Source organism: Cynocephalus volans, chromosome 7 (genome assembly GCF_027409185.1).
Source record: "Cynocephalus volans isolate mCynVol1 chromosome 7, mCynVol1.pri, whole genome shotgun sequence".
NCBI classification, from domain to species: Eukaryota; Metazoa; Chordata; class Mammalia; order Dermoptera; family Cynocephalidae; genus Cynocephalus; species Cynocephalus volans.
Window position 1 is genome coordinate 88225749 of NC_084466.1, and position 10985 is coordinate 88236733.

General features: G+C 47.3%; 1 protein-coding gene across 1 annotated transcript in view; it reads left to right on the forward strand.

The window, feature by feature from the left end:
- Positions 1-10695, forward strand: part of CRYL1 (crystallin lambda 1) — a 150341-nt gene extending 139646 nt beyond the window's left edge. The window contains exons 6-8 of the mRNA XM_063102914.1: positions 3588-3693; positions 9700-9806; positions 10131-10695. Of these exons, the coding sequence (XP_062958984.1) occupies positions 3588-3693; positions 9700-9806; positions 10131-10244 (327 nt within the window). The 3' untranslated portion in view covers positions 10245-10695. The remainder of the gene's footprint in view (positions 1-3587; positions 3694-9699; positions 9807-10130) is intronic.
- Positions 10696-10985: the final 290 nt, after the last annotated feature.

Consider the following 10985-nt stretch of genomic DNA (forward strand, 5'->3'; position numbering starts at 1 on the left):
CTGCAAAGCACATGTCTAGGCTGTGCGTCTGTGTAGATGATTGTGGTTAGCCTCAGGTTTTAACTAAAGTAAGTAAAGGCAAGGTGTTTTTCAGTACAGGGGATTCCTTACCACTCTGTCTGGCTTTCCTCGCCCTGTGATTTTTCAGAACATGGTAGAAAAACCAGGCTTTGCACTAACAGCTATCTTAGCATTCATTGCTCTATATGAGTTGTAGGAGTCTTTTAGCCACTTGGGGTTTTTCTTTGTCCGTGTGACTTGACAGTTTTACCACCAAATGTAGGAGGTATGAAAGCTATATGATAAATGTTAACGGAACCACAGAAACACTGGACTGGGGCGGGGCTCCAGTCTCCAAATATGTGTGCTGTGCACTGCACATTCCCAGTGACTCGCTCATCGGTTCAGTGTCAGCAGGAGCACTCACTTTTGCCTGTCCTGCCACCACAGCTGTCTATTGCGATTGTTACAATATTGAGTCACGGATGTCACAGAGCTTTGGGTAGAATTGAGCTCACAGTAAAATTAAGAAACTTGAGCCTCAACAATCGTGCGTGTGAACCCTTTAGTTCACCTCAGAGGGCAGCAGGGAGAAACTGCAGTGTCTGCCTCAGCGACATGAAACCCTTGTCAGTGAGCCTCTCTGGGATCATTTTCTTTCTCTAGATTTAGCATCTTGGTGAAACTCAAGCTTTGAGAAATCCAGTTCAGAAATTCCAAATGGGGCAGAAAGGAGTGAGGAACAGGAAATATCAAAACACTTTTCCCTCTTCTGACTTGTTCTACTGGTGAATGGTGACTGTAGATGAAATAGGAAAGAGCCGAGAACGTGCGGAAAGGGGTGGTGGTGTCCCCTGGTGGGATGTCCTCCTTGGGCTTCAGTCAGGGTACTGCTAACTCACATGATGCTTACAAACCAAAAATGAACTACTGTTGGGTGGCTCACCTTTCGGGTATTTTGAAATCCTCTTAGAATCAGCTCTGAAAATACTAAACACACTTCTAGAAGAAAAGAGCCAAGCCAAATAGCATTGCAAGTATAGGATGGTGTCCATACTTACATCCCTCACACTTTGAATGCTCTGATGAAAACTTAGGGCTTTTGGAATGTTGATCTGGAAACCAAGGACGAGGGAGAGTCTGTGGGCCCCGCCTGGCTGCCTCGCACAGCATTCCGGAGCCCACGGGGTACAGGAACCCTGCAGCCAAGGCCTCCAGGCAGCCTGGAGAGAGGGCCAGAGCCACCCTTCCTGCTGCAGGCACTCACCAAAGGGAGAAGGAGAGGCAGGAACCATTTCTTGATGGTTCTGGGCTTCTCAGTGATGCGCCCTGCCCCTTGCCGCATTGCTATGAGAAGTGACACTTTTCAACATTTGAGTGAACTGAGTAAATTAGTCTGCTCTCCTTAGCAAATGAACCACTGCACCCTACCAAAGCAAAACTTGGCAAGTATGATGTCACAAAGCATTAGAGGGGACATGGAGTGACGGGGGCTCTTCCAAATGCTGTGCTGCAGGCTGACACGGCACACCCACTTTGGAGAGCAGTTTAGCCTTGCTTAGCAATGTGGGAGATGGCCTGCTCTGGCCCCAGCAGCTCTGCTCTTGGACCTGGGCTGGGAGCGATGTGCAGGAATGTTTGAGGCTGCCCCATGTCCCAGATGCAAGCTGGAAACAACCCATATGCTCATGAACAGCAGGATGGATAAGTAAACTGTGACTTTTATACATCAGCGAGATGAAGACAAACTACAGCCACACATAGCATAGGTGAATCTTAAAGGCATAATGTTGAGAGAAGCAAGTCACACCAGCATGCATACAGTGTGGCTCCACTTCCAAGAAAATTAGAAACAGGCAAAAAGCAAACTCTGTTGTTGAGGAATGTGAACCTAGATGACCAGCCTTAAAAGTCGAGAAGCAGTTACTGCAGAAGGCAGGACGCTGGCCTCTGGGAAGGAGGGACGAGGTTGCAGTGGGGAAGATGGGTGCAGTGGTCTAGGGGGGTTGCTTTATGACTGTTCTCCAAACCCTCTGCATGGCTTGTGCACACAACCATGCTAAATAGAAAGCGGCTCTTTAAGATGGAGGTGCTCTGTCACACGAAGGTCGCGCCTGCCCCTCATGGTGGCATGGCTCTGTCTTCATCCTGGTTCCTTGGCTTGCTCCTCTCCACAGGTTCTCTTCAGATGAACTCAGGTGTCCAAACAGTCATGCAGCCCTGAGGCCACTGTGTGTGGCCCTCAGCTGCTGAGTTGCAGGTGACAATGGGAGGGGGGTTGCAAATCCCTTTCCTCTCTCAACTTCTTGGTGACTGCTTTGGCTGCCTTTGAAGTGTGGGAAGTGTCACCTGGAGGGCAGAAGCCTCCCCTGTGAAGCCTCAGAGCCCTTCCTTAGGCTGACGAGGCGCTCCTCTCACAGGAGGATGACAGACAGCTCTCTCAGAGAAAGGCCACAGGTTTGCCCTAAGCCAGAGAGACGGGGCCATGGCTGCTGGGCCATTTGCCTGAGCCTGTTGCTGGGAGCCGGTGCATGGCCTGTAGATGTGCCCCTGGGGTAGGGGAACCCAGGCCCCCCAACTGAGGGCTGGCAGGGGCCACCATACCCATGGTCGATGGCCTCTTACAGATGGCAGGCCTGGACTGGTTGCTGGGTGGCAGCTGTCTCTGTCCCCACAGAGCTCTGTGAAAGAAACCACTCAGGAAATGAGACTGGAGGGGCAGATTCCACAGTAATACTGCTAGTCTGACCAGCAAAGGCTTAGGGGGAAATATGACAGCTTCCCTCACACTGCCCTCCTGATGGTCGAAATGCCCAAGGTGAAAATGTCCTTCGATGGGAGGGAACCGGCAGTGAGCTGCCAGACTGCGCAGACATACACTTGTGTGTTTCTGCTCCATTCCCAAAGCCACGTGCGGCTGTGTCCAGAACAGGCCAGAGAACAGACGGCTGATGGACGTCTAACCCCAGCACAGAAGAGCTTGCCTTGTGCTTTGTTATTCACATTTGCAGGGATTCTAGGGCCCCACCTTGGCAAGTACGCTCATGGTTTTAAACTTTGTTCCATTAAAGAATATCATTTTTTACAAACTCATTAAAAGCTTAACAAGACTGGACTTGCAGGCAGGTGAAGCCTCCTGGTAAGCTCCTTCCCAGTCCTTTTGAAGGTTCTGATCTTACTCCCCCAGGGCCTAGGCAGGTGTCTAGAGAACCCTCCTGCCCCTTCCCTCCAGCACCCTGTCCTTGCCTTCCCTTGCCCTTCAGCCTCTCCCGCATCTCTACAGCTGCAGGTGGGGAGGGGAGGCAGGGTGGTGGCCGCAGCAAGGTGACAGGAAGAGAAAAGACTTCAAGCCCAGGTGGGCTGCAGACATGGAAAAGGCAAATTGGTATTTGTCCATTTCACAGCATAGTCTCTTTTCAGGATCCATTTATAATTAAAAGTTTTGTCGTGCAAAACTTGATCAAAATACTGTTAAGTGCATTGGAGGGTATTTTGGGATTCTGCTGTGAAGAAGTTAGACTGGAAGCGATAGTGACAAAATTACCTTTCCAGAGAACTCATCTGTGTGCTGCCCATTTTCTGTTCAGGAAGGAGTGGTGTCTCCCTGCGACCTCGACCTGGTCATGTCGGAAGGGCTGGGCATGCGGTATGCGTTCATCGGACCCCTGGAAACCATGCACCTCAACGCAGAAGGTACGTGTCTGGGGCCGAGTGGGTGTTCTGTGCTGGTGGTGTTTTCATGGGTTTTGTGAACAAATTTGCCTTTTCTGACATGTGAATAGAAACAGTAGCATCCGTAGGAGACGACGGCCAGCCCTGGTAGTTCACAGGCACTGGCTGGGACGTGGAGCACTGTGTGCTGAGAAGGAAATCCACGTGGAATTCATGAACCATGGGGCTCACTCAGGTGAGAAGGAGAGGGAGAGAGACACGGTGCTGTGACGGAGGTGGCTGCGTGTCATCCAGCATGATAGAAGGACTTTGCTGAGGAAGATGAAGTTATTTACAGAAACAAGAGGAAAAGAAGGATAGAGGTGCAGACTTTACCCACAGGCGCCTCTTCTGTGCCTGGGTGTGAGCAGCTCTGGGTGCGCTTCACTGCGCTGGGGCTTCCTGCCCAGAGTGATGGGGAGGCCAGGAAGGGGCTGCGCAGACAGGCCGGTGCAGGGCCCATCAGCAGGGCGGCTAGGCGCCACCCAGCAGCCGATGCCATAGAAGGGGGTGGGGGGAGGTATGAGCCCAGGGCCTGGTAACTCTGAAAGACAGATAACTTGAAAAGGATAAGGAGCTCCTGAGAATGAAACCCCGTCAACCAGATTCTAAGCCATCCAGAAAGAAGGAATGGTCATTTGAAAAACAACCAACCAATAAAACCTATACCAAATTAAAACAAAATAAATCAAAAAAGCTATATATGAAAATCTGGAAAGATGTCACTTAGATGTTATTATCTGACTATCTCCTGGTGTTGAAATTACAGTTAACTTTTATTATTGTTTTGCTTTTCTGTGTTGTCATAAATTTCTACAATTACCAAATATTATTTTAATAGTAATATTAACTTGTAAAACATATGGGGAAAGAGAAAGGGAATAATAGATGCAGCTCCATGGTCTACACTTAACAAAGGATATTGGGAAACTGGGGCTTTTCCAGAAAAGGTGACCAGAGTCAGGTGTGGGTGTGTGTGTTCCTGTCTTGTGTGGGGGTGGAACCAGAGTGAAAGACTGGAAATGGCAGGCAGGCAGGTTTGGGCTGAGTACATGGCAGGAAGAACTTTCTAGTAACTGGAGCTGATGTCAGAAAAAGAGCTGTGCTGTGAGTGGGTGAGCTGAGCAGGGGAAGCTGGTTGCCTACCTGTGGGATGTTCAGGTGTTGAGAGGAAGTTCCTGCAGGGAAGTGGGAAGTTGGTATAGGTGACCTCTCAGTCTGTTTGATTTCAGTTCTGTAATTCCATGATGTTTTGGTAATGGTTCTGTCAATTTTCACTAGAGTAGTTAGTGAAATAAGCTTTCCAACGAATAATTCCAGGCGGTTTGACTAGATGTGTCCTTGCACACGGCAGGTGCACCTATGATCTCTTCAGGGGATTGCCATGTGCGCCATGCACCTGCAGTCCAGTAACGGCTGGCATCTTCCTTAAAACCGCATGTTGCCAGGAGTAGCTGAAGCAAAGGGGGGATTTCTCCCAGCACTAGCATGTTCTATGGGGGGATAACAACTGAACATGGAAAGATAATGTGAGAATGATGCCCTCATACAAGTGGAATGAGTTTTGAAGCATCATTAAAGTCTTCAATAATTTCAGATGTTTTTTCAAGCAGAGCCTCATACGTGGCGAGCATGTTTAAACATTTGAAATGTACGTAGACACTCTTAATCATCACTATGTTTTCCTTTCTTTTTTTTTCTTGACAAAAATAAGATAATCGAGGTATCATGAGAAGTTGATAGGGAGAGAACTGAGAACGGCTTTGACTCTCAAATAGAAACAGAAGCAAATGAAACCAGAAATTCAAGAATCACATGGGGTGGCAGACAGGAAGGAGGCCCGTAACAATTTTCAAACAAAGCAGATATGATAAGAAAACCTAATTCGCTTAATGTGATGATGACGGACGGATGTAGTTTTCAACTTTAGAGCATTCCAAAGTCCAGAGTTAGACAGTTATGAGATCTGGCGGGGACCAATGGAAATGTTTATTATTCCTCACAGTGTCACCCAGAGCATATCAAGATTGGACTTGGGAGAATTTTTTTTTTTTTTTTTGATATTGTTTTCATAAAGCCAGCATCTCAGGTTAAGGGGAGTTATCAGTCTTAAAAGCTACTGTTTATCTAAAATTAGTGCAGATATTTTAGGGTTTGTTTTTAAATCTAATCAAACAGTACCTGAAAAATAGGAGGCCAGTCTTTTGGCTACTTTTTTAAAGCAACATCCTTGAAGGACAAGCTCTCAGAATAGACATTCGCCTGGGTCTGCCCTGATTTTCCCACTTGCTCACTGCACAGCCTTGGGCATGTTGGTTAAGTTCAGGCCACCTCCCCATCTGTAAAATGGGGATAAGAACACCCTCACGGAAGTGGAGTGAGAATTAAACCAGTGGGAAAACTTAGTGGGATGGCCAGCATGTGTTAAGTCCTTAGTAAATGTGCTCGTACAGAGTTGAACTTATTACTCGTCTACATTTTTTTGTTTTTAGTTTATTTTATTCTCCTCAAAAGATTCACAAGTACATGAGAGAGATACAGAGCAAAAACAGATTAGGGGCTTTTTGCTGTGGATTAGAGAAGCCTCCAGAGTCGGGTGCCTGACTTTAACTGTCTGCTTTGTTTCTCTGCTGAGCTTTACACCAGTAGGCTCAGCAGCCAGAACTGCTCCGGCTGGCCCTGGTGGGCTCCTCCCATGTTTTGTTCTATTGTGAAATGACAGTAACTCAGATCTGGCAGCCCCTGGAAATCACCTCCAGGAGAGGTGGAAGTTCACCGTTTTGCCTCACAAAATTTCCTCTTATGTGTAGACACTTGTCTTTTTTTAATCGAGATGCCTACCTAGGGGAGAGGGTTGATTCATTTATGTGGGGCTGGTATTCCTAGTAGGAAGGTGAGCTGATGGGAGGTGAGGGGCCCGGGTCGGTGCTGCCTCCAACCCTGGGAGTTCTCACTCAGGTGGGAATTTGATCCTGGGAAGAGGAATTAGATAATGTCACTCTGTGCTTTGGGCCCTTTTTGATCTTCCTTAGTAAGTTCTGTGAAACCTGTCTCTTAAAAGCAAGTGAATTTACTTGGGTGTGGGTTCATAAGCTGCATGAAAACCAGACTCTGGTGTGGGCAGCAAGTGAGTGTTCTCCAAGAAACCAAATACCAGAGTGGCTCACGTGGCTTCCCAGTGGACACATGAGCACGTCACAGCAGGCTGTGCCCCCAGGTGCGGCCACCACAGTGCCTGCTCCATAAATGCAGACAGGAGGACTCCTGCCTGTATACCTTGGGGTTCGCTGTAGGTTCAAGAAAACCCACCTCCTTACCACTGTGGGCTCACAGCTGAAGAATCCCAAGTTCGAAAGCAGCAAGAGAAGCCAGATCTAATCTCAGGAAAATCCATGTTTCCCATTGTTTTCTTTTTCCATATAAGCATCTCTTAAGAAATTAGGTTCAGAGTCTTCTAAAAGCTCTACCAGTGTTTTTGTAATAACAGAGGCCGAGAGAACAGAAAAGAAGAAAAAATATAGGGGAAGGCTAGATAGACAGGAATGCAGGGCCAAGATGGCTAGTGGGAGGCAAGCTGAAGTGGGTTCGGTTATGTTTTTTTTCCATTTCTAATGAAATTGGTATTTTAGACTAATTCCCCACTCAATTCTCCTCTCATGCAGAGAAGCCAGAGTTATTTTGAAAATAAAGTAAAATCCTCCTACACCTCTCTAAATGGAAGGGGAGATACTGCACACAACAGCACCAGTCGTGAATGTACTGGGCCGTTGCTGTGAGCATGAGTCACCGTGAACTCCTCGGACTGGGGCAGCTGGGAGCCCTGGCAGGGTGCCTGGCTTCTCCATGGATGACGTGGGAGGCCGCGCACATCTCATAGCGTGTGGTGCGGGCTCCTTAACTTCGCCCCAGACAGTGGGGCTCCACATCCCGAAAGCCTGGAGTGCATGTTCCCGAAAGGGTTTTTATATCAGTAAGACTGAAATTTTTATTGGTTTCCTGAACAGTTTGGGGGGGGTGGATTGTGAATCGTACTGTAAAGAGTTTTACCGTCCCTTTACAACTTTACAAATTTTACAAAAGGCAGTAGGGAAGGAAAGTTCTAGAAAACCACTGGCAGATTCAAGTGATTTCACAGGGTCAGTGAAAGATGAACCCTTGTTCAGGGAATGTAAAGCAATCCAGAGACGAGGGTGCTGCATGGTTGGATCCCTGGCACTCAGTGCGTGGGGGCGGGGTGATTGGCTCCTGAGAGAGCTTCCATGTTCCCTGCAAGTGGGTACTGGAATACATAGCTAGAGCAAACCTTCCCATTTTCTTTTCCTCTAACATCTTTCCAACTTAATTCTTGTGTCTCTGCTCACCCTGCCCCCAAAGGAATAAACTGTATTTGTGTCTAGATTTTATCATCTTTAGTTTGAATAAATAAATAGATGAAATGAAGTAAATACTTAATTTCTGAAAGGAAATAATTGTTTTCTGTTCTCCAGAAATGCTAAACCATCTAAGATAACTGGCCAGTGCTGGGACATTTAGGGAGCCTTCCAGAACCCTGAATTGCCAAGTTAACACATTAAATGAAATGAAACCCCTTATTTTTAAAAAGATAGTATCCACCACTGAATTGCAGGTGCTAAGGTCAGAAAATTTGGTATGTTTGAGTTTTTACCCTTCAAAACAATTTCTCTTCTAAGGAACTGTTGGCACACTGAGAGAAGGAAAACTATTTGATGCAAATAAAATAGAAATGCAGTGAATTTAGGCTTTCATGTCAGTGCAGGTCAATCAAAACTAAAAGAAGCTGTTTGTCTTTTTTTTTAAGGGTATCTGGCACTGCTAATTTTTTTTTTTTTTTTACATTAATCATACTTAGCATTTGTTGGGTGGGAAGAGCCAAGCCCGGGGTCTCTGCAAATTCTACAGTTTCACTTGTCCCCTGTTGTCCTCTTAGCCTGACTGCTGACCCGCTGCTGAGTCTTTCTGGTTTTGAAAGATGTTGGAAATAGGTCAGAGGCAGAACAGTGGGCGGCCCGGCCCTGCTCCTGGTGGGGCCTGCTCTGCCGTGATGCTGGGCCTGGCTCTCACTTGACTTGTTGAGCACTGTGGGCCCTGGCCCCAGGGCAGCGGGGAGGGGAGGAATGTGAGGGGAAGCTGGAGTTTGCACAACTGATGGGTCGGGGCAGGCTGCCCGGCGGGTGGGGGAGCCGACGCAGCTGGACGTGTGCTTTCCTCGCATGCGCCTTGGGTTCCCAAGTACTGCCTTAGCTTCAGCCCCCCTCGCCCCACAGCTGCTCTGGGGATCACACTGCTCCCTGCCTCAACTTCCAGGATGGGCCTCTTCTTCCTGTGTTTCTCCACCAAAATCATTAGAATCTGAGAAATTGGTTGGCTCCTAAGGGCTGGGGAGCAGCAGGTGTGGTGGAGACTTGTGCATGGTGAGGCTGCATGCTGCGGAGTTTGGCCTATTCCGTCCCCAAGCCTGCTTGAGAAATACAACCATGCTGCAGTTTCTCTGTTTAATACCCAATAAAGCAGTAACTGGAATTCATGGAACAAGACTAAAATGAGCCACAGATTTGCTTGAGCTGTGACATCTCTGATTCTTAGAAAATGCATCCAAGCCATGTGCACAAGTAATTGTACAGATCCATTGTTGAAGGTGATGCTTTTGGTGAAATCAAGGACTTGCTGTGATATTCAACAAATCAGTCTGTGGACACAGGCTGGCTGGAGTGTCCCATGAGGGGCCCAGGGCGTCTCAGGATTTTAAGGTTTGACAGAAAGCATGGAAGGTGACTAACGGTGAGGGTCCTCCTTCCCCAGGGCCAGCGGATGTATTTCCTAGCTCTGTTTTTTTTTTTTTTTATCCGCAGGAAGAGAAGAATGTCATTAACCTGACCCTGGGGCAAAACCTGCTCAACACATTTCTTAGTGTGGAGTTGTAGAATATTTTTGCTGATACTGTGGATTCTTGTTTTCATATCTTTTCAGGGATGTTAAACTACTGTGACAGATACAGCGAAGGCATGAAGTGTGTCCTGAAGACTTTTGGACCCATTCCAGATTTTTCTGGGGCCACGGTTGAGAAAGTTAACCAGGTGCGTAGACTTACTGCAGAGAAGCTTGCGGCTTAATGGAAGCATTGGCAGGTGGGGCTTTATCTGTAGCTAGAATCTTGGCCCTTAATTTTGATGGTTCCTCTTTCCGAATATGCTGTCCATGATTCCTTCATGTCACCGGGACATCTCAAGAGCAGTGTGACCAGTGAGCCAGTAGCTCACTTTCACTGCTCTCCGAGGGACTTAGGTCTCTGAAGATATGGAAAGCTTATGTTTCGCCTTTGAAAGCAATTTATGTGCAGTTTGCGTAAGTAGGAACAGCAGTTACACTCCTGGTGGATTGCTTTCTCTTCCCTCTCCCAGGCCATGTGCATGAAGGTTCCTGATGACGCAGAGCACTTAGCTGCCAGGAGGCAGTGGCGGGACAAGTGCCTCATGAGACTTGCCGCGCTGAAGCGTCAGATGCAGCCCCAGTGAACTTCCTGGAGAGCTGCCGTCAATCCTGTCATTGGAAGTCCAACCTGGACAAATTATAAGCATTTAATCAAATCTCTGTAAGGCAGTGAGAAGCCCAGTGGGGCACCAGGCTCTGAGCTTTCCACTGCGCTTGCTGCCTCCAGCACTGGAGACAGCGTGGTCCCCAGTCACTTTGGATCCCAGCGCTGGGTGTGGATGTCACAGTAGCACCTGGGTTCTGGGGGCTGTGGGTTTCTTGCCACCTGCGCAGTCTGAAGAGATTTACCTTTTATTTTCAGGGTGATTACATATGATTACATTTTACAGCTGATGATTGAGTTTCATGTTATTTGTAGCAAAATATTTTTATAATTATTTTCTAATCTCTTTCTGAGTCCTCTGTGGCCCAGCATTTATGAGGCTTATTATGCATTTTGCTAATGCTTATTCTGAATAAAAGGTTTTGATTCCATTGAGATGTCCTTTTTCTTCTGATCTAAAGAAGACAGTGTTTGATTTTGATGATTGGCAAATTTTAGAGTTACCACAGTGAATGAGTAATAAACATACTTTGTTCTGGGTTCTCTGTACATCATTCAGTAGAAATCCACCAAATTGGGCTAGTGGTTTCCCAGAGTAGGTGCCACAGTGCCCCGAGGTTCTCTGATGTATTTGGGAAACACCATTGACTGCCTAGCCCTTGGGTACTTCCATATCTGTAAGCAAATTAAAGACTCCAAAGTTCTGCGGTAAAGAACTTTA